The sequence below is a fragment of the Cygnus atratus genome, chromosome 14 (assembly GCF_013377495.2).
Source record: "Cygnus atratus isolate AKBS03 ecotype Queensland, Australia chromosome 14, CAtr_DNAZoo_HiC_assembly, whole genome shotgun sequence".
Taxonomy (NCBI): domain Eukaryota; kingdom Metazoa; phylum Chordata; class Aves; order Anseriformes; family Anatidae; genus Cygnus; species Cygnus atratus.
In genome coordinates this window covers 5,702,986-5,725,386 of record NC_066375.1, presented here as the reverse complement: position 1 = coordinate 5,725,386, position 22,401 = coordinate 5,702,986, and the positions used below count along the sequence as shown (strand labels likewise).

The following is a 22,401-nucleotide window of genomic DNA, read 5'->3' as shown; positions in this document are numbered from 1 at the left end:
GGCACTGGAGCATGGAAGTCCCACACAGCTCAGGCACCCACCAACCTGCTGAGCACCTTTGGGTTTTAATGACGGAGCCGGGCACCAAGCAGGAGAACTACGAGGTGGTCATGGGAACTGTGAGAAACGTCTTGTCCCAGCACACTCCCTCTCTAAAATCTCTTCTTGGCCCTGGGCAGTGTCCATCGTGATGGGAATCCCCAGCGTGAAGCGGGAGGTGCACTCCTACCTGACAGACACCCTCAGCTCCCTCATCTCCGAGCTCACGCAGCAGGAGAAGGAGGACTCGGTCATCGTCGTCCTCATCGCTGAGGTAAGACGGAGCTGGGCCTGTTGATCCCTCTTCTCTGGCCCTGTCCCACCCAGGCCTGCCAGACTGGGTGCCAAACGGGACGGCTGCGTGCCCGGAGGCTAGATCTTGCCACTGGCCAGGGCAGATAGGCCCAGCCTTGGGCTGCTGTCCCACCAGGATCATTAGGTGCATCCCACCCAAAATGAAGCCCTGGTTCAGGCAGGGAAGGTCAGGGCGCGAGCAGGAAAATGCTTCACGTCGGCAGCTGCCAGTGTGGCACGTGCTTTGATCTGGTCTAAATCATGCTGCCTCTTACAGGGTGCTGGAGTGGTTGTTCCCAAAACAAGCTGGAATGGCCCCATGGCCACATCTCAGGGGTTCTCAGCAGCAGCTTGGTTTCTCAGCCGTAGCTCTGAAATAGCTCTAACACCTCTCTCCAGACCCAAGAGCCCACTTATTTGGGGCTGAGACTAATACGCTGCTTTGTACGCCTGTCTGGAGCCCAGGATCAGTTGCTGAATCCAGAGGCTAAAAAGCCTTGATACATTAATCCACAAGAGCTGCTTTTATCTACGGGGTTAGATGGTTATTTTTCTCCATGGCTTTCCCTTCAGGATTATTTTTGTGAGCCTGAAATGCATTTGTCTTAATTTCCAGAAATTCAGTGAGGATGATAAACCTCAGTGGCTTGTTACTGGGAGCGGAACAAAGATAAACGCCTGCTTTTGCAGCCTCTTTACCCGTGATTTGATGTTTAGAGTTGCGTTTGGCTGTCGGGTCCCTGGCTGGTATTTCCATAACAGAGCTTGAGCCTTGGTTGTCCCCTCGAGAAAACCCTCCCTTGTCACCGTTGCAGCGTGGAGGTGCTGGCCTTGGCTGGTGACACACGTCCCCACATCACACGTGTCACCTCCACCCCGTGCCAGGGCAGCAGCAGCTGACCCCAGCTTCTTCACTGCTGCGTCTGCAGATCCGCCCAGACCCACGGTCCCGGTCCCGTGATCGCTGCAACCTCCCAGAACAATACAGCCGCCAGGAAACGCGCACGTTTCTGCTCCTGGGTCTCCTGCCCTTTGTTCTTGGGTTTGTTTTCCCGGTCACCCTGCAAATGTTTTCTGTCCCGTGCAGATAGCGCCTCGCAGCGCTGCCGACCTTTGCCTCCGAACCGCCGCAGGTTGCGGGGTGGGTTGTGGGAACAAGCTGTTGGGTTAGGACGAAAAGTGTTGAAACGAACTTGAAATGAAAATGCGAGCATGTAAATAACCCGCTGTTTTTCACAAGAGGGGTGGAGATCCTCTTCTGCCGAGAGTATTGTTTGGATGAAAGCCAGCGTGTATTAAAAAACAAGCAAATAGCCCAGCGGTTAACACTTTGTGCAAACACCGGAGGGGCAGAAGCACCAGGAGAGCAGGGGGGACGATGCACAGGGTCTTGTATTTTCTGGTGTGGTTTGGCTCTGTGGTGGATTGGGCTAATTCTGGCTCCAAAGGAGGACTCCTAGGAGTCCGTCAGAGCATTAAAAGGGAAAAAAGGAGACACACAGATAAAGGATGGTGACACCTGAGGTGCTGACGGTATATTGGGGAATATTCCAGGTGATTTCTAAAACACGGAGCAGGACAGGCTGAGGCTGACTGATCTAACACTGTTTAACTTTTGTTTTCAGACAGATGCGCAGTACACAGCTGGAGTGGCAGAAAATATCAAAAACTTGTAAGCATTTCTGAATGACTACGCTGGTGTGGTCTGTGCCTGCTGTGGGGCAGCTTCTTTAAGGAGAAAATACATGCTTTTTGCATCCCTTTTGTATCGCTGTTGTTGTTTGCTTTGTTTTCTGTTCTGGACTGCCTTCGCTTTTGCTGCTTCCAGTTCTGCTTGTTCCAAAATGTGTCCCATATGTAGCTTCCAGTAGGCTGCTTTGTGCTTGCAGTATTTAGCACACATGGCCTTGCCATTCCATTTTGCTCTTTCTGTGCTGTGGCGTCGTGAGAAGATGGATTATTTAGATTTACAGTAATCCTGGCAATTGTTTCCATGCCTTGTGCAGCCCTCTACCTGCTCTGCAGAGTCAGAGCAACTGGGCAGTGTGGTAAGCACATCCAAATGCTAGCGCATTTTAGTTTGCTTACTTTGCTTTCAAAAGTCCATGTTTGGTTTTTCTTCCCGCTCCAGCCTGTTTGTTTTTCCCAAGCGCTAGGCGACAGTAACATTTTTCCCTCGCGCTAGCTGCGACTCACATCCCAGAGCCTCCGTGGCTTTCGCAGCGCCGTCGTTGCTTCGTCTGGGGCTGCTTGGGCAGCAGCCGGCGGTGAATCATTAACCGTGAGCCAGGCCAGGCATTGCCAGCATCAGAGCTCAGAGGCAAAAGAAAAAACGGTGAGCGAAGAGGCTCTGCCTGGAGTCCAGCTCCTGCGATTGCATGTTTCCAAAGGATCGCAGGAACCATAACATAAGAAGGAGGCTCCGAAGGGCAGCGTATCCTACCAGCGCCCGTCCCCGAGCCAATGATGGGCGAGGGGCTGGGACAAGCGAAGGGTTGTGTGCTGGGCACCGGGAGCAGAGCTGAAACAGAGCCCTCCATCTTGCTGTGCAGAAGCTGGCAGAGCTCCCTCCTCCTGCCTGCTGGCTGCGGGACGCACTTAGCGGGGATAATGGGCTGATTGTCTGCTGCAGCCTGATGAAATTACTGGGCGCTGCTGCAGCAAGTGCTCTGCGGAGATGGCCTGCAACTTTAATTGGCTTAATGATTTTATTTCTCTCCCCACCGCTGTTGGCTTACATTATTTTCCTTCCAAATTGAACCGAGGTGGTGTGGGGACAGGGTGGGCCGAGCTCATGTTGCAGGAGGGGGAAAGCAGCCGCTGCCTCGCTGCAGGTTTTGTCAGCTTCTGTTTTGCTGCTGTGTGAGGAGGGGAAGGTTTGAAAATAGTTGGAAGTCTTGCCAGTTCCAGGAGGGAATAAGGAAGGGAAAAATAAGTGAGAAGTTTTTGGCAATCTCGCTGCTTTGTCTCCCCCTGCCACATCTCCCATCCTCCAGGCTCTGCACAAACAAAGGAAATCAACCTTGCACCAAATGTTCTCAAAAAGGGCAGTATAAAAATAACTGCTTTTCCTGCTTATCTCTGGCAGTTGCAGTAATCTCTGGGTATTGCTTGCAGCTCTTGTGTAGGTACATATTTTTCAGACAAACGAGATTTTTTTTTTGTTTGTGTTTGACCCCTTAAAGGCTTCTTAACCACATTACAGGGAAAATATGTGCTGATTTTACCAGCATAAGGGATCTAGGTAGAACTCCTGCTGGCTGTCCTAACTACAGCACAGCGCGGTGCTTTAAGTAACTTATCAGAAAGGCATAACATAATCTCTGCAAAATGGCTTTTACTTACTAACACGTTCAGAAAATCTCTAAATGCCGGTAATGTCAGCAAGTCCTTCCTTTGGTGTGCCAGTCTGCCGGGCCCTTTAATCCTGTAGAGAGGACTCGGTGCGTGTGGCTTCTCTCTAAAGCTGACCCGTGTTTTCATGAGTGCCATAAATACCGGGCAGTGCCTCTAGGACAAACCGTGGGCTGCTTGGGCAGAACTTTGGGCTGGTTTCTCAGTGGTCCCACTTCTCCTGTCCTTTATCTCAGCTGTCCTGGGTGCTGGTACAGACCACACCATGTCTGTGTGACCGTCATTTAGGCACGTGCTGGGACTCTGCCACCCGCCAGGCAGTGCCACTTCTCTGCAGCCCCTTGCGACCCCCGCAGTGGTCCCCAGCTTTCTCAGCATGCCAGCTTTGTAGCACTGCAGAAAGCACTGAGCAGTTCAGGGAAGCAGGGAAAATGGTTTCTCCACCAGTACTGAAAGTCATTCCCTCCTGCTGGCGTCTGGGGCAGTCAGTGCACTTATGGGTCACCTGCAAAAATGATCTGTGCCACCAGCCCGGTGTGCCACCAGCAGTCAGCGTGCCTGCAGGAGGAGGCAGGGGTGCTGGGGGAACACACGGGCTGCTAGAGACCATGGGAGGGAGCGAGCAGCTTTAAATCTCGGTGACGGTCCCCGCTGCTGTCCTTCGGTGAGGATGCAGGTGCATTGGCTTCTGGGGAGGTTGTTCTTAGAGGCTGCATTTTCTGTTTGGTTCTGCAGCTCAGTGTTTACCCAGTGAATTGGTGAATGAAATGGTATGTCAAGTGTGGAGGTATTCATTCTCTGCTGCTTTTCTCCTCCAGATTCCCAAAGGAAATACACTCAGGTCTCCTGGAGGTAATTTCCCCCTCTCCGCATTTCTATCCTGATTTCTCACACCTGCGAGAATCCTTTGGGGACCCCAAGGAAAGAGTCAGGTAAGAGTCAATGAACTTAAGACCAAGCACACCCTGAATTAAGTAACTTCAGCATCTCCCCTTCAGACTCCAGCAGGAAAAGCTCTTCTGCAGGTCCAGGCGAGGCCCAAAAACTGACTTTATCCAGGGCCTGGAAAGACACGGTGTGGGGGGATACAAGCTGGTGGCAGCCTTGCAGTGCTCACCTTGAGCTGCAATGTTTCCATCACCAAGTGGGGGGGTGGCCTTAGCCCAGAGCGTGCTCCTTTTGGAAGTCCTTGAGTTGTGCAGCAGCTCGGAGCAGATCATTTAGAGTCCAGAAGGAGCGACTGCATGCCACCCGCTCCTCCCAGCTGCCACCAGGCCTCCGTCAGCTTCCCTTTGCCTTTGTCTGTTGCAGGTGGAGGACCAAGCAGAACCTTGACTACTGCTTTTTAATGATGTACGCCCAGTCCAAAGGCATATATTACGTGCAGGTAGGTTTGGTGCCAGGGGCAGAGAGTAGGTGGGTGTACATGCGCACACTGCAGCTTGCACCCAGCTGCAGAAGTGCATGTCCGGTTGTGTGATGGGGCAGAGCAGATCTTAGCAAAGCTGGCCTTTGTGTCAGGCCCTACATCCTCGTGCACATTTTACGTTGAATCACACACTTTTTATTTTTAAAAGTTAATCTTCCATTTTTTTCATACTTCATGGTGATTCACCCATTCCTGTGTGTGGCTGGGCTGAGCATGCCAACCCCAGAGACTGCTCACTTTCCTATGGGAGCGAGGCCCTCGCCAGTGTGTGGCTGTGGAGGGGTGAGTCCTCCTGGGGCCTGCTCACGCATGGTGTCATGGTTTGTGGAGGAACATCTTCTAACCTGAACCTCTTCCAGCGTTCATTCCTACCATCCATCCCTCCAGACACTGCTGTGTGTGAAGCATGGCTTGGCAGACGTGGCTGCTGAGTTTTGTGATGGCCAGATAGTTTTCTAAGATGCTTTACCCTTGGAGACCTCTTCCCTAGGGAGGGCAGGAGTCCTTGTTTTGTTTACCTGTTACACTGGGTGAGGATCTGCTTGGAGAGCCTTCCAAAATAAACTAGGTCTGCCAAAGCTTTCCTCCGCTCTACAGCACGACTGCTCTGCGGAGGGGCTCTTAGTGGAGCCTGGACGTGTCATTGGCACTGAGTGTCCCTTCCTCTTGCAGCTGGAGGACGATATCGTGGCCAAACCAAACTATCTCAGCACGATGAAGAACTTTGCCTTGCAGCAGCCCTCTGAGGAGTGGATGATCCTGGAGTTCTCTCAGCTGGGGTTTATCGGTAATGTCTCCCCTGCGCCCCCATCCCTGCAGGCACAAACACCTGCTGGGTCCTGTAAGCAGTTAAGCCCTTGCTCCAACACGTCATCCCCATGAGACGGTCATGTACTTGGACTCAGTTCCCCCTTATTTTTGTAACAACACTTATTTTTGCACAGCAAAAAGGGCTCCTCCAAGTCACAGCTGATGCTGCTGATGCTCACTTTTAACAAAAATAAACCTGGTCGGTGGCCCACCAGACAGCCTGACAGCTTCGACGTGAGCAGTAGCTTTTAGGCTGGATGGGACCTAGTGTTGCCTAACAGCGTACAAAAGGAAGTTTACATCAGCACTGAACTATTTTGGGAACAGCAGTACATGGTTGCAGTAGCAGCTTGATCTGTTATTCTGGATACTGGTTTGACTGGCTTAAAACTTCCAGTTTTCGGGGCAGGAAATGGTCTGTCCTACAGCTGGCTGAATGTTTTTCAACCTCATTTCTCTCTGCTGAATGGAAGAGTTTTAGGCCTTTTGGTACTGCTGTGACCTATGAGACACTCATGCTTTCTAGTTCTGCCATGAGTATTAAATCCAGAGCTGTATTAGCAATGCCAGCAGTACTGGTACATAAAACAGAGCTGCATGTTATTTCGTTTACGTAGAGAGACAGACACATCTGACCTCCACAGCCCAGTTTCCCAAGTTTTTTCTTCCCAGCTCTCATTCTTGACTGTCTCCTGCAACAGCTGCTCTCTCTTCTCCCTTTTCTGTGCTGTAGGAAAAATGTTCAAGTCTCTGGATCTGAGCTTGATCGTGGAGTTCATCCTGATGTTCTATAAGGACAAACCCATCGACTGGCTGCTGGATCACATCCTTTGGGTGAAAGTCTGCAACCCTGAGAAGGACGCAGTACGTAAATAGCCTTCGTTAAAGAGAAAGCTCCTTTTGTGCGTGGGCAAGCATACCCTTGGTCTGTCCCTCCAGAGGTCATTTCTGCGAGCTCTGGAGCTAGCTGACTTTGCACCAAGCCTTATTGCTCCTGTGGGCATCCTTGCGGATTGTGTAGGCCCAGGAAGTTCAGCCCTGTGTGGTCTGCAGCTGTCAGAAAAGGCGTTATTTCTACGTCTGAGCACCAACAGGCTGCTCCAGCGGTCCTGCAGCAGAGCAGCTGTCCCGGCGCGCTGTACCCCAGAATAACCCTTGGCTCGGCGCTCACATACCATACCTGCCAGGAGCACGCGCGGGCTGCCCTCAGCTGACCCGCAGCCACCCGCCCCGCTTCCTGGAGGCGCAGCGCACACAAGCATCTCGCTTGGGCTCCTGCTGGGGTGCGGAGCAGTGAAACGGGACCTGCTCCGTGCTGCGCTGCTGGCTGACCAGGGTCTGCGTGACGCCTCGCGGATGGCAGCAAGAGAAACCCCTGCGCCCGGGGGTGTTTGAAGCCAGAGCAGCAGCAGCAGGGGATGAAACTGAGTGGGAAGGGCAGAGGAGGAGTGAAAGCAAGCACAAGTGAGATGAGCTCACCACCAGCTCCCTCCTGTCTGCTCCCTGAGCATACTGTATTCACTCGTGCTGGTTGTGATCTCCCCAACAGATAGTGAGCAGCTGAGTTGCAGTGGCCCAGAATAGCTTTACTGCTCGGAGCCAGCAGCGTGGGAGGGACCTGCTGGCCACAAGGGAGCTGCTGGCACATACCAGGGCAAGCGGTGGCTCTTGGGACAATACTGCATTTATGCAGGAGGGTGGCAGGGCACCCTCAGGGTTCAGGGCTGTGTGCTCAGGTCTGGCAGAGCAATACCTGACCCTTCTCTGGTGGCCCCCGGTGTCCCCAGAGCCACGGGCAGGGTCGGGGCTGCAGGATGCTGGGATGGAGCTGGGAAAGGTGCTGCTCCCTCTGCGCCCCCCCTTAAAGCCCCCAGCCCGAGCACTGGTTAAATGCAGGTCCTGCCGTGCAGCCAGGTCTGCCCAGCTCCAGCCTGGCAAAGTCCTCGTGAGGTTTTCCCAGGGGAACCTGCAAGCCTCTTAAATGTGTTGCCTTTTTAAAAATTAACCTACTTTCCGTGTGGATTTCTGGCTCCTTTTCCCCACTGTTTGCATGATTAACTCTGCACCGCGCCCTTTCAAACACGACTTTCACTCCTAAGTCCTGTTGTGCAGAACCAAGTCAGTAGCGGTGAGGATTTGTCTTTTTGATTGAAAGTTCGTTTGACCTGAGCTTTTCCTAAGTGCTTTGTCTGCTCTGGATGTAGCCTGCTCTTTCTTTTTTCCCTAATTTTAGATTTACCTGGGGTAGAACCGTGTGAAAGGATGACCTTGTTACCACCAGCTGAGCCGTTCCTCCTCCCAGCTCCACTGGGGACAAAGTTGCTGTCAGCAAATGCTTCTTTAACAGAAGTAGTAAAAGGGAGGAGGAGAGACCAGGGGATGCTGTAGCCCCCTCCTGTCCCCTTCCCCCTTCTCTGCCCACCCAGGGATGAGACCTGATGGTTGCTCTGTGGGGTGACTTTTGTTGTCACTGGCAATGAGCAGGGTCTCTCCTGTGAGCAGGGCTGGGTTTAATTTTCTAAAGTAACGTGAGCTGATTAGGGGGTTATCTGCTGGCAGCTTGCAGGGTTGTGTTCAGGTCTTCCTGGCTCCAGGGCATTGCTCAGTGTCACCCCCTCCCCACTATACCCAGCAGTGCCAGGCAAGTGAGATGGGGAAGGGGGGAAAAAAATCACCTCCATAGAAACCTCAGGCTCCCTGCTGCCATTCCTCTCGCCATGGCTCTGCTCCACACTCTCAGGGCTTTTCCCCTTTGTCCTTTATTCCTTCTCCATCACTGCTCTCCCTGTACCCCACGGAGAACTGCTGGCCACAGCAGAGCTGCCTGTCTGGGTTTGTTTGCATGGTGGGATGGCTGTGAAACAGCCAAGGGGTTTCAGTGCCCAGCAAAACCTGCCAACCAGCTGAAAACTGCCCAGCTGAGGAGAGAGACTGCAGCTGCTGCCTGTTAGGCTCTAAATACCCCAGCTTAGGCTCTAAGTATCCCCGTACTTACTGTCACTTCAGAGATCCCGAGCTCTGAGTCATAGGGAAAAGGCTTTCCAGATAAGCCAAGGACAAAAGAAACTAAATTCTCTGGCTGTCCCTACCTCGCAGCGCCCAGAGATTTGCTCGTTGCTTGCCAAGATGTGCTTGGCGAGGAGATATTTGGCACTTGGACCTGTGAACCCCAGTGATGACCAGCTAAGAGCCAAGGACAGGCTCCTCCAGAGAGCAATTAAAAACCCTGGGGCCAAATTAAAGCCAAAATAACACAGGGAGATATGCAGAGGGAGGGTGGGGTTGGTCATCACGCCTCTTTTCCCTGGGGTTTGGTCGTGCGCCCGTCCCTTCCTCTGGCAGTGCTGGAGCATGGGGAGGTTGACACGAGGCCACTGGGGGATTTTTCCTGTTTCAGAAACACTGCGACAGGCAGAAGGCAAACCTGAGGATCCGCTTCAAGCCCTCGCTCTTCCAGCACGTGGGAACCCACTCCTCCCTGGCTGGGAAGATCCAGAAGCTGAAGGTGGGTACCAGACGTTGCGGCGGCGCCTTTCCAACCCGCCTGCGGCCTTTCTGCTGGGCCTGGCCTGCAGGCACCGGGGCTGCCTGAGGACATCAGAGACAGCACCGTGGTGTCTGGCTTTCTGTGCAGTAATGGTATTTTATTCTGAATCACAGGGAGCTCATCTAGCTCCTACTTCTCAGGCACAGTGAGCTTTTAAGCCTTGGTGTGCTCCTGCCCTTCGGGGTGAGGAGGCACCAGCTCCTCTGCTCCTGCTCCCTGCCTGCTTCTCTGATACCATCAATAGAGACATCACCTCAGCTGCTGCAAACAAATAATGTTTTAAGGCCCTTAATAAGCTGCCCTCTGTTTTCCTGTCCCTTACTTGGCAGAGAGCTGTTGGGATGTAGGCTTCTGTGAAATTTTAGAGTTGTGTGTGAGCTCCTGGCCAAGAAGCAGGGACCGCGTTGGGGGACGGGCAGCGTTGGGCCGAGGATCGTGCTGCAGGCAGAGCATGAGCATGTGTGAGTGCTTACATGTAGTTCCTCATGGCTGAGAGCAGCGTATGACCCATTTCTGCCCTTTTGCTTTGTGTCCATCAAGGACAAAGACTTCGGCAAGCAAGCCCTGCGGAAAGAGCACGTCAACCCTCCTGCAGAGGTGAGCACCAGCCTGAAAACCTACCAGCACTTCACCTTGGAGAAGGCTTACCTGCAGGAGGACTTCTTCTGGGCCTTCACGCCCACTGCTGGAGACTTCATCCGATTCAGATTCTTCAAACCACTCCGCATTGAAAGGCCAGTGTCTGGGGGGGCACGGAGCATGGAGATACTTCCCTTGTGTTCTTCCAAATTTCTCGTCCATCCCTGATAGGGGTTGGCTCCCTGGGAGGGGGGCACAGTGCTCTGCCAGGAGGAGGCAACTCCACCCTTCCTGGTGGGTCCATGGCTGCCAGACCCCTTTGCTTTCCTGCGCTTCGGAGCAATCCACAATTTGCTAGTCTGGCACAGAAGCTCTCCGTCCCAAGCAGGCGCCCACGGGCTTTCTGGGAAGGTGCCTGTCTGGTTGGGATGTTTGATGGCTCACCCAGGGTGAAAGATGTCACATTCCCATGCTCAGTGTGGTCTTCCATGGCTTTTGTCTCTGTCACAGGTTCTTCTTCCGCAGTGGGAACATCGAGCACCCAGAAGACAAACTCTTCAATACGACTGTGGAGGTTTTGCCGTTTGATGTAAGTGTTTTATTGAGAACTGAGGCGGGGTTGGAGTGGGAAGGAAAAGAGGTTTGAGAGAAGGAAACTGACAAAAGCTGTCAGGAAAACCTTCCCAAGACTTGAGTGCCTTTGGGAGGTGCTGGCGTCCTGATGGGGGTCACCCCTGGTGTGATGCCACCTTGGGAGCTGGGATGGGGTTGCCTCCAGAGGAGCCATCCGTGCCTGCAGGGGGGTGCCCACATGGATGGGATGGCTGCAGAAGAAAGTACAGGGGTCAGGATGGTGCAGCTGAAGCAGCAGCAAACATCATCTTGCTTTGGGGAGTGGGTTGCATGGTGCCAGGTGAGGGGCTGAGGTGCCACAGGATGCTGTGGCCTCCTCAAAATGTCTGAGGGTGCTGCAGGGACGGCCCCGGGGTTGCTGCTGTTGCTTGGGGCTTTGGGGTGTCTCTTCCCTACAGCCCTGAGCAGAGCGCTCCTCTCCATCCCGCAGAGCCTGCAGTCGGACAAGGAAACCTTGCAGGAGGGAAGAGGTGCAGCCGTCAAATTCCGCAGGACGTCAGATGGCTACATCCAGATAGGTACAGCAGGTGGTGGGGTGGAGAACGTGCATCCCCTGTGCTCATCTTCAAGTGATTTAAGGCCATTATTTGTTTAGAAAACAGATAACAGCATTGAGCATAATTTCTGTGAAATTATCTCAACTGCACTTTATTGACAGCCACACTTGGTTTCAGCCTCTCCATCACATCTGCGCCCTGTGCTGGGCACAGAGGGGCCATAGTGTCCGTCTGTTGTCCCCTTGGCATTCGGGTCCACCAGCCTCGCCTCACCCCTGTGCTCTTCCACCAGGCTCCTTCTCCAAGGGCGTTGCAGAAGGTGAAGTGGACCCGTCCTTTGGGCCACTGGAAGCGATCCGGCTGTCCATCCAGACTGACTCCCCGGTGTGGATCATCTTGAGCGAGGTACGGGGCTGCTCTTGCCTGAGCATTCAGTCTGGGGAGCCCTCAGTGCATCCACCCCAACCCCACGTTCTCCAGCATCCAATGTGCACTACCTCATGTGGGTACTGTACTGCAGTTGCACAAGCATGATTAAGTCCTTCCCTCCTCTCCATGCAGATTTTTATCAAAAAAGCAGAGTGAAGTGGGCATGACGAAGGATGGACAGGTGTAGAGCCCGAGTCCTTCTCCCTCCCTTCCCTCTCCCTCCTCCCCGAGTTGGCCGTGGGTGTGCAGCGCCTCGCCTCCTGCTCCTGCCGAGACGTGGGGACCGCGATGCCAGCGAGACGCGCGCCTGGCTGCCGGGAGGAGCCGCACTCTGACATGCGGGTGCTGGATGGCCCTCGACACCCCAGCTTCGAAGCCAGCACCAGTGCATGGTGCTGCAGGGCCAGGACAGACCTTACTCTGGAAGAAGAGCAAAAGCAAAAACCAAGCTCTGCTGCAAAGGGTTGGCTTTGCTCTCCTGGGCAAGCCCCCGGTGCTCACCGCTCCTCCTGTGGGTGCATCACCGATGTGTGCGGTGCTGCAGTCCCACCAACACGTGGGGCCGTTTGGTGTCAGGATGAGCTTTAGCAGGCACGGAGACTAAACGCACCTTCAGCCCAGGAAGGGGGCTGCTGGTGGCTGTATCTGGGGAGTAAGGGAGCCTGGAACAGTTTAGTCCTGCCCCTGCTTTGCAGGCTGATGCACAGGGTGCAGGATCACCAGGATGGAAACAGCCAGGGACTGACGTCTGCATCGCCTTGGCACAGGCACTGGTCCTGGCCACAGCTGAGGATTACATGAGGGTGAGGGCTGACCCTCCTGTGGTGGAGGAACGAATCTGAAAGGGGGTTGGAACTATGAGTATGGCAGGGAAAAAAAAAAAATATATACGCCACACTGTGCCTGCCAGCATTGAACACAGCCCCTTAACTCATGGTGAAGTCTCCAGTGTCTTCATGCCTTGAGATTGAGTGCAGAAAACAGATTTTTAAATAACTATTTCAGTTATTGATTGGTGTGAATTTTTGAGAAAAAAAAAAAAGCAGAAGTAGCCCAGTTCAAAAATAGTAGGGATTAGTGTAAATCCCAATGTCTCTTCAGCTATACACTGGAATGCATTATACTACTTTAATGTGCTGTATTTTTTATTATTGGATACATTTGATTTTTCAAGTACATCTCTCTATATAAATATATAAAATAACGTGCACTGTAATAAAAGCAAAATTTAAACCTTTGGTGCAGTGGTGAGAGTGACTTGCAGGGGGAGGCGCTGGGCCCGTGTCCTGTCCAGGACCAGTGCCTGGCAAGGCAAGATCATTCAAGTCAGGGGCAAGCCTGTTAGATTAAAGTAAGGCTTTTTTCCCCCTCAGTTGTGGTGAGTTTTTAGACAAGTTTACACACACTTTCAAATTAGTTTTATTCACAGTAGCTTTTCCCATGCAACCCCATGCCCATAAGCCTCTGATGTTCTCACACCCAGTCCCCCCTCAAGCAAGTTTGACAATCACAAATGATTTCTGTAGAGAAAAGGCATTTATTCTTTGTATCTCCGTGGCGTGACACACTCCGACAGGGATGATCGCAGCAGTGGTGAGGAACGATGACAGTGTGCAGGCCGGTTCATGAATCGAAGACATTTCAAGGTGCAGAGCAGGTTGAGGGGCCTGGGGGAGCTGAGGCCTCGCTCACCAGGCGTTGAGCAGCCGGAGAGGCCATGCCAGCGCCCACGGGGAGGACGGGAGCAGCAGGAAGTGTGCCAGGAGCCCAGCCACCGCCAGGCCCACCAGCAGCCACAGCAGCCGGGCACTGGCATACAGTGGCCCCAACCTGTGTGAGGAAATGTCCCCGTTAGCCCCAGCAGGATGGGTTTGGGCACCACAGGGCAGCACCTGAGGGGCTGAGCAGCCCACACGGGGGGGTGGTGGTATGGGGAATGCACAGGGTTGGGTTTGGGTGCTTGCAGCCCCGGCTGGGTACTCACCGTCCCTGCGCGGCCAGCGCGTAGCCTTGGAAGTAGCGGAAGCGTGTGTAGAGGTACAGCATCCCACAGGCCGCTGCCACCCCTGCAGGGACACCAGGGATGGAACTGCCCCAAAATGTTCATGGAACACAGTGGGATGATACTCAGGCACCAGGCGTTCAGATGGGCTTTCTTCCTTCACTTTCTGTGAGGGATGAGCTGCTCCATCCCCACAACAGCCCAAGTGTTTTCTCCTGGAACTTGCTTCTGGACTTGGGTTTCCAGCACTCACCTCAATCCGTCCTCGTACTTTTGCTGCAGCTGAATCCCCTGCACCCACCCCACGTCACTGAGAGGCTGGGTTTTGGGTCCTTACTGACAGGGCAACTCAGCAGGAAGCTGAAGCCGAGCAGTGCGCTGCTCCCAGCCCTGGCCTGACTTTTCCAAGGAAAACACCACAGGGCTTGGCTGGGCCCTAGCAGAGGAGCAGGGGCTGCTGCTGCCACCACAGGAACATCTCCACCAAATAGCGCGCTAGAGTCAGAGCACTCCTCAGTCCACCCCACTGAATCCCTTCGGGGCAAGGGGGAGCTTTGCTTTCCCTGAGCAACAGCCTCTCGGTACAGAGAGGACACCTCTGAGTCACCATGGGATTTATACTGGGATTTGTCCATCTGCACATTCTTTTTTGTTTTTTTTTGGTTATTTCCCCTACCTTGATGGAAGAAGATCCCAGCAACCCAGAGGAGTGAGATGAAGATCGGGAAGTACTCGGAGCAATTCACCCTGTGAGAAGTGGAGGAGAGTTAACCCTGCACCTGCACATACCAGAGACGGAGGCGAGCTCCACGTACACACCAGAGCAGACCGAGGGAGAGGCCCCGGCACTATGGTGCTGTTCCAGGAGAAGGGCAGCAGCTGGGGCCACGCAGGCACTCGCTGCCTCTCCCAGAGGAGGACTGCTGGGTGCTGGGAGCTGCGCTGTGAGAGACGATGCCTTTTTGCTTCTTGGTTTGTTTGTTTTTTTTTTTCTACATTTTACAATGCCCTAAGCAATCTAATCTTAAATTTGGCCAAGAAGTCACTGAACCTCAGGGAATGGTGCCAGATTGGGAGCTGGAAAGTCTGAAGAAACCTACACTGCAAATGCAGTTAGAGCCTGAGCGAGAGGAGGCTGCCAGGTTTCCATAAGTAATAAATCAGTACCTCCCACACACACACACTTTTTTTTTTTTTTGGAAGATATAAAAACAAATTACCCATTTGCATCCTTTTCCACAGGGAAAAGAATGGAGGAAAAAAAAATCACTAGGAAGAGCTGCCTTCTCCAGCCCCAGTTCTGAGGTCGCCTTCACCACAGACCGTAATGGAGCTTCTCAGCATTCCTTTAAAAGCCACACCAGAGGCTACCCAGCTAGAAGAGGCTGATGCCTCCTGCACAGGTTGGCCTTTCAGTGCATCACAAAAGGCCCAAGCGAGTGTTTTTGCCACTCCACAAATGTTTCCTGCCTGCTGGCAGAGAAATGCATCAGCTTTGTTCAGAATTTACCGCCGTGCTCAAACTACCGTTGAAAGCCACTCCAGCCAATTCCTTTCAGCTGCTTATGAAACAGCATGACTGAGATGAAAGATGGAAGCTGGTGCTTGCTGGAAGCAGAAGGGATCTGTAAATGTTTCCAGTTTAGCCCCAGCATTTCTCACTCCATAGAAACAGAGGAAAAAGAAACAGCCCTCAGCATGGGCCCACAAGTGCTGACTTTCACAGTACAAGGACCTTTTTTTAAAAAAAAAAAGAAAGGAAATAATAAGAAAAGAAAAAAAAAAGTCCTCATAGCTGGTTCTGCCAGCAGGACCCTTTGCTTCAATTCAACAGCAAAAACATGCAAGCAAACATCAGGTTATTAATACAGCTTCAGCTATTCTCATTTTGGAGCTAACATTAATACTAAATTTAATGATTCTAACGCATTGATGCTCAACACCTCTTCCATACAGCCATTAATTTTTAACTTGGCTGCCTCTCATGATAGCAGAATGAGGATTATCATGGACAGAAACACTCCAGCCAAAGTGCTGAAAACAAAAACCAGCCCAAGCAAGGCACTTGCTCTCTGCTTTGGCTGTCATACTTCTACGTCTGCATGCAAAGCATGAAAGAAAGTTTAGTATCAGTACAAATAAGTGAAAAAGTGACTTTGGTCTTTCCTGGTAGTCACATTTGACTCAAGTCATATCTAGATGCAATCACCATGAACAAGTCGAAATCTTACTGAGCCCTGAAGATCCGCTCGAATTCAGGGTGACCTGTTGTCTCTGGAGGAGAGATCTTGTACTTCCGGCGAGCATAGATTACTTGCAGTGTAAAATAGGCTAAAAAAAAAGAATAACACACAAAAGGTAACAGTTTGGCAGTGTTTTGTTTAGCCAAGCTTTATCTGGTTTGGAATCAAGCAAGTGGTTAGAGGAAAATGGCCAGTACCACCAGGTTCACAGTCCAGGGCTGTCACACCTGACTGGAAATAAGAGTGCCATGTACTTCCTGCTTGAACTGGATGTAAATCCAGATTTGGTTAGCCACACAAAGCGCGTGTGGCACAGAGCTGATGTGCTGCCTGGCACTTTGCATAGCATCACACCCAGCCTGGCCCCACAGGAAGGCCAGCACATTGAAACCTCACGGAGCCCCAACCCCATCACAGAACTATTATTATTATTTAATCTTGCACTCTGTATTTAGGACATTAGCACACCCTCAGCCAGTCTGACTGGAACACTTCCCACTGTACCCAGGGAGCACAAAGCTTTTGTACAAGGATGGCACCCCAGCACAGAGCAGCACCCAAGCCAGGAAGAACTGGGATATCATTAGGTCAACTAGAGATGCTCGTAATCATGGCATTATAAGGCAATGGGCAAGGGGGCAATTATTTCTTCCACTTCATTCCTGCAGGGTAGCCCCAAGACAGGAGGCAGTTTAAGGAGTTTAAGCACTGCCAACTACCACCGTGAACCTGCACCAAACGTGGGCTGAGGTACCACCGTGGTGCCTGCTACATCACTCCTTTGTGCCTTTGTCGGGGATGTCAAAAGTCACTTCACAACGATGAAAAGTTGTGAATATGAAGATTTGGACCATTCCACTATTTGATGGATGTTATTCTCACAGGGGCTTGTTATGTTTCAAGGTGGTTTTTTTGTTTTCGTTTTTTTTTTTAGGTGCACTACTACATTTTGCTTTTATGGAAATTGAAGATTTTCATATAGGAGAAAATTAAATTATAAAAACAATTACTTTGGTAGCTGCGGCAGCATGCTGCTAAGCAAGTCACTTGGATTAGCAAGGTCCTGACATAGCATACGCTTACAGGGCACTGCAAAGACAGACAAGGAGTCTGCAAGGACTGTGCTGTGGACTGTCTTATTCTAAGAAAGAGGATAAAAGCAGAGCAGCAGGATAGCGAGAGGAAAGTAGAGACAGATGTTGCAAGATTAAGGATGAGAGATCCATGCACGCCCGCAGAAAAGCATTGGAACATATGTAGAGGAAAAGGGAATGAGAAATGTAAATAACCTGATACTATGAGACCTGAGTATTAAACAACATATTATCCATTTCAGTATATGCATGTTCTAGTGTCTTCTGCACAGTATGCAATGGCACAGCCCTAAACACGAGGTGCTGGAGAGAAAGGCAGAAGAAACAAAGACACTTCCCCACCCCCCCCGATTTGTTTGCAGCATCTTGATAGAGGCTGTGGGTGAGGATATCATCCCGCCTCTGAGATACGGGACGTGCAACACCATATCCGCCCTGCAGACCAGACAGATAGGGCTGCAGTAATGCACAGCCTGCGAGTCAGCGGTGGCTGGCAGAGCGCTGATAAATGATTATGGAAGCGTGATCCGTCTCGTTACCTCTTCTCATCAGACAAGCGCACCTCTCCTACACAACTATTTCATGCTTTCAGGTCTTATCCCAGACACTTCCCAGGAAATGCGGCAAGGTAAAGGTACTGCACCGCGTGCAGCTCTGCCGTGGGGCATAAGCCTGGCTGTGCTGGGCAATGATCTTCATCCTGCTTTGTGTCATCTGTGCTCTTCTTTACAGAGCATTCTTCAGACCCTTGAGCATTTTAGAAGCTATTTCAAGCCCAAACTCTCCATCAATTCTATGCTTAACGTCTTGTTTGAATATTTGCCCCTATAGACAAGGAATTCCTGCAAGATCCCTTACACTTAGGGACGGATAACACATAGAACACCCAAGAGGAGCAAGAGTTTTTTGGAGCATGGCTGGCTGCCTTCCAAACCTGGTGTATGGTGGAGTGCCAGGATGAAGATTCACCCTCCAAAAGTAGCAATTCTCAGAATGAGGTGCTGAAAAACCACATCGCACAAAACCTCTCAGAAGGGACTAATAGGGAAGAGTGATCAATCTGCTCTGCAGAACCCTTCAGACAGGCTTTCCATGGCTCACATCTTCAAATTAAACTCCTGTGTGGATTCCCAAGTGGCTCATAGGGGCTTGAGCTCTCCCTTCACGTTATTCGCACTGAGGAACATCAACAGAAGCTCTATTCTCTATTTGATTATGTCCACAAACTTGTCTAACCTTATTATGGCTGATATCTCTATCACATTTGAATGATCCTGGCAAACAAGCTCTATGGGGACTGACAGACGGTGACATTGCATAAGCTTTTATTTCCTTTGAAGCCATACTAAAAAGGGAAAAAAAGAACTAAGTCTGGCAGCAGTGTTCTGATCCCAGGCACAGCGCTCAGCCCAGAGCACACACTGATGGAGCGCTGTGCTCAGAGCTTTGCTAAATTGATCCTAACTAAATTAAAAAGGGGAAAATTAATTACAAGAATGTGGAAACAGTGTGCTCTCAGAAAAAAAATGAGGGAGGAAAAACAACAAATCGACCAGTCCTTTACTAGGCTCAGCTATTAAATTAAGTCTCCTACGTAACCTGTGACAGAAGAACATTTGTATGTAACGCACGTGTCACTGTTCCACTTCCCTGCCTTCTCAAAATCGATCTCAGATCTGTAATTCACATACAGAATACCCTTGCAGAAGAAGCAGGGGAAGCTACCACACAGCTCTGCATCGAGGTGATGTTAGCACTCACATTTCTTACTGTGGAGAGGAAGGAAAGAAACCCTCTTAGTAGTTTGTAATTGCTCCCTGGCTTCCCAAGCAGAGACCGTAAGTTAGGCTACTTTGTCCGACCTAATGTAGGTGGAAGGTGCCCTGCTTGCTATTTGTCTGCTGACTTTACACCAATCTGTGGTTTGCATGGTGTGGAAGTGTGAAATGCCAAGGGCTGCAACCTTTCTTAAAGTTCTCGTAAAACAAACGTATTTGAGAGGAAGCTGCTATTTAGGGGTCAGCTACTGAGTTTTGTTTTGTTTTTGTTTGAGGAAAATTACTGATAATTCAGAAATCTTGAACTCCTTTCTTCAAGTAGCATATTCATGTTTTAGATAGTGCTTATCCTAAGAGATGTATCACCTGACAGCTAAATCAGGCTGCTCGGAGAATCACATCCAACCCTCTGTGAGCAAAGAGGTGCAACAGCTCTAAGGTGAATGAAATCAGTAACAAAAACAACAGCATAAAAACAACCACCTTTCCATGTAGAAAGGAACAAAAGGGGGACACCGTCCCCAGGGCAGGGTGGGCATCCCCCTGCAGTGCTCTCCTGCAGCCCTAGGGCTGCCTTTGCCCCCAGCTAAAAGCAGGGCACTGACAGAGCCCAGCAGCGCCGCCGCTGAGATAGGAGCAGCCCGGGCTGCCTCTTTCTGAGCGGGCTGAAATGGACCCGTCCACTTCAGCTAAGAAAGTACACTCTGAGTTTCTTTGAGACTGTTTGCAGCTATTTCTAACCGAAAGGGCTCGCATTAGTTTCCGAATTACTGTGTGGCATCAGCTCATCTTGCCATCTGCTCAGGGTATGACCTGGACACCTAACAGTATTGCTCACAGGGAAGGAGCCCGCATGCACAGGATGCTCTTTCCACACACATCTGATACGGGCTCGTACGCTGACCTCTTCAACAGCGAGCCAGCCCACCTTTAGTTCGGGCTCCTACCTCCAACCAATCCAAACTGCAAGTTGCCTGCTAAAATTCCATCACAAAATAGTTCAAACATTCAATTGTTCCACGTTTAAAAGTAAAACTTAAGTTTCATTTCCTTCTAGAATGCCGGCTGTGAGGTTCGCGCATCATTTTGGTCCCTAATAAATAACGAACTTGCTCACGCGTAACGCTTCCACCTTGAACAGCCAAGCGATTTGCATCGTTTTCCCCTGCTGGACAGCAGCACCTTCCATCCCACACAGACTGCGAGCGAAATACAACCAAGTTCCACACAGTTTAGCACAGTTAGCTGATACCTAACCGATCCAGAGGACATTTACCTTGCTCCAGGACTCCCAGCACCGTGACAGCAGCCAGCAGGTCTATCTCATTTCTCATGGTGCTCTCTGGAGCAGAGCAGGGATGGAGCACGAGGAGCAGGGCTGCTCGCTGCTTCCCTCTCCCACCGTCCCACTAGTGCACGCTCTACAGCGGAGCCAGCTTCTTGCCCTGCAGTGACACGTTTCCTCCACAGCCCGTTAACTCTCCCCTGGCCACAAACCTTCCCGAAGCACCCATCCGACACTTCCTACGAGAGCCGAGCGCCTTTCGCTGAGCCATGGAGCAGCACAAGTTTTGTTGCGCTCAAACTGAAATTCTTGCAATTACCGATTTCGTACCCGGGTTGCTTTATCTACTACCTGCAACTGAAAGGTTATGGGAAAATTGCCAGGCCTTTTATTGCTAGCTTTAATCAGTTCTAAAGCAGCTAAATTACGTGCAAGGCTGTAAAAATATTAACAAGGGTTTACAAATTAATGACTTGGCCTGCTGCTCCTATTCCAAGTACTAGAGCTGACCACCTGAAAGATTTTCTAGACTTTAGCTGGAATAACTTCATTATTACTGGATTCTATATGCAGATAAGCATTAAGATGTTTAGCTTATTAAATAATAATGTAAGTTTACAGAGTACAGTCCTTTTCTAACTGTCACTTTTGTAGTTTTCAGGTGTTTTTAAAATTCTGCAGTACTAATATTGTTCTGGCTAAAATACAAAATAGAAGTTCTCAGTTCAGAAAGGGTGTCTGAATAGGATATAGAAATAATTGCTCAAAAATATTACAATGAATTATAGATGTGAAGTTTGAAGATCAGCAGTATTTTATAGCCCTAAATAATCTCTTCCTGGGTGACAATGGCAAAATACACATTGGCTCAAAAAGTTATAGATGTGCTCTAAAACATAGAATATAGATAAAAGGCTACTCTGATTTTAAATACCAGCTTTAAATTTTAAATACCACTTTAAATACAAAAAAGAAAAAAAAGTGGGGGGGGATTCATTCATTATCAGCTGAGGTTTTTCCTTAATTTTAAACTTTTTTTTGAGAGAGAGGCTGCAGGAAAGGGCTGAGCTGTTCTCTCTGCACAGACACACGCTCACACGCAGTCTCAGCACAGAATTCACGCACAGCGCCAACAAGAAATGATCAGACCTGCCGCTTCCCCCAAGCGGGATGCTGCAAGTTCTTACTTCTGCTTTGGATCTTCATCTCAAAACCCCACCGCGACAGCTTATCAAGTTGAAAACTTCCAAGTCAGCTTATTCAAATATACAGTTGGTACTCTTCTGGCAAAACACGTAAAATATAGCAAAACCACTCTCTCTGCAAAACACGGTAAGACTTTTGACCCCTGCAGGCTTCCAGCAGACCCAGACTGAAGGTTAATTTTTATATTTCTATTTAACAGGATCTGTTGGTGATCCTTGATTTCATACAGGGTGTCTAATACAGAAGCCAGAGGGGAAACGTCAATAGAAGCCTACTTCCACTTACATCATTTCAACAAACAGTTCGGGTTTTAGAAAACACTTCCATTATGGATTGACGCTAGCCTTAAGAAAAACAAATCAATAATAAAAAAAGATTGGTTTCTGAGCAGAGGTTGATCCCAAGCTGCCGCTGACTCTGTAAAATCTTTGGAAAAACGCATACATGCACTTCAGCAGGATGACAGTTTGGGAAATTTGATTTCCTCAACATTAAATTCAGCAAAGTACTTTTAATGGGACAATGAATCAGAAGTTACTACAACTTAGCAGATCCCCGCAGGCCAGGAGCAGCCCAGCTTGGTATTATTATTTACCTTCTTACTTTTGCTTCTTTACAAGCTTCTGAAGTTACACGTTTCCTCCTCCCCCAAACACAAGCCAAAGGTGTAAAAGAATAGGAAATACACTCAAGCAATTCAGAAAGCACCTTGTGAAAATGTCTGATGGCTCTGGGCTGGAGCCTTACACACAACGGCCCTACAATGAGACACCAAGTTCAATGCTTGGAGAATTGTCCTTCAACGTTTAAAGCTGACTAAAATTTTTCCTACACAGGAGGATGCTTGAAATTACTGTAACCTGTAAGATGAACACAGCCTTAGCAAGAAGCTTGTCATGCTTTTCAAATTCTTCCTTATCACTACTGCTACATCTGTGGTTGTGGAGAGAGATCCGAGATGGTAGTTTAAAACTTAAGATCAGATATAATCAGTTAAAAAGTATACTTGACAAACAGGAAATACTACATAACTGAATTTGTATGTTTGCTGTGAGTGGCATGATTCACTTTTAAAAGAATTGCTTTGAAATGTTCAAGTAATTCGTCAAGCAATAGCTGGCTAACAGGAACACACCAATACCCTAACACACTTCCACTGAAAGCCAAGACTCCTCCGGATGC

General features: G+C 50.2%; 2 protein-coding genes across 4 annotated transcripts in view; one reads left to right on the top strand and one right to left on the bottom strand.

Moving 5' to 3' along the window:
• Positions 1 to 12,849, top strand: part of MGAT4B (alpha-1,3-mannosyl-glycoprotein 4-beta-N-acetylglucosaminyltransferase B) — a 47,191-nt gene extending 34,342 nt beyond the window's left edge. For all 3 annotated transcript variants that reach the window (XM_035570925.2, XM_035570924.2, XM_035570926.2), the window contains 12 exons: positions 180 to 313; positions 1,959 to 2,005; positions 4,506 to 4,619; positions 4,999 to 5,074; positions 5,789 to 5,903; positions 6,660 to 6,790; positions 9,324 to 9,431; positions 10,014 to 10,207; positions 10,563 to 10,641; positions 11,116 to 11,203; positions 11,475 to 11,587; positions 11,744 to 12,849. In XM_035570925.2, the coding sequence (XP_035426818.1) occupies positions 180 to 313; positions 1,959 to 2,005; positions 4,506 to 4,619; positions 4,999 to 5,074; positions 5,789 to 5,903; positions 6,660 to 6,790; positions 9,324 to 9,431; positions 10,014 to 10,207; positions 10,563 to 10,641; positions 11,116 to 11,203; positions 11,475 to 11,587; positions 11,744 to 11,767 (1,223 nt within the window). In that variant the 3' untranslated portion in view covers positions 11,768 to 12,849. The remainder of the gene's footprint in view (positions 1 to 179; positions 314 to 1,958; positions 2,006 to 4,505; positions 4,620 to 4,998; positions 5,075 to 5,788; positions 5,904 to 6,659; positions 6,791 to 9,323; positions 9,432 to 10,013; positions 10,208 to 10,562; positions 10,642 to 11,115; positions 11,204 to 11,474; positions 11,588 to 11,743) is intronic.
• A 128-nt stretch (positions 12,850 to 12,977) lies between these two features.
• On the bottom strand, positions 12,978 to 20,198 carry LOC118260567 (leukotriene C4 synthase-like). The gene is made up of 5 exons (XM_035570933.2): positions 20,005 to 20,198; positions 15,845 to 15,944; positions 14,290 to 14,360; positions 13,596 to 13,677; positions 12,978 to 13,441 (listed from the first exon to the last, which is right to left on the bottom strand). Exons 1-5 carry the CDS (start codon positions 20,060 to 20,062, stop codon positions 13,300 to 13,302), a joined length of 453 nt encoding a protein of 150 aa, XP_035426826.1. The 5' UTR covers positions 20,063 to 20,198; the 3' UTR covers positions 12,978 to 13,299.
• Between the last annotated feature and the right edge of the window lie 2,203 nt (positions 20,199 to 22,401).

Coding starts and splice junctions, on each gene's coding strand:
- LOC118260567 (XM_035570933.2), bottom strand. CDS start 20,062: ATGAGAAATGAGATAGACCTGCTGGCTGCTGTCACGGTGCTGGGAGTC. Junction 15,945..20,004: donor GCTGGGAGTCCTGGAGCAAG/GTAAATGTCCTC, acceptor CTTTTTTTTTAG/CCTATTTTACACTGCAAGTA. Junction 14,361..15,844: donor GAGCGGATCTTCAGGGCTCA/GTAAGATTTCGA, acceptor CACTTCTCACAG/GGTGAATTGCTCCGAGTACT.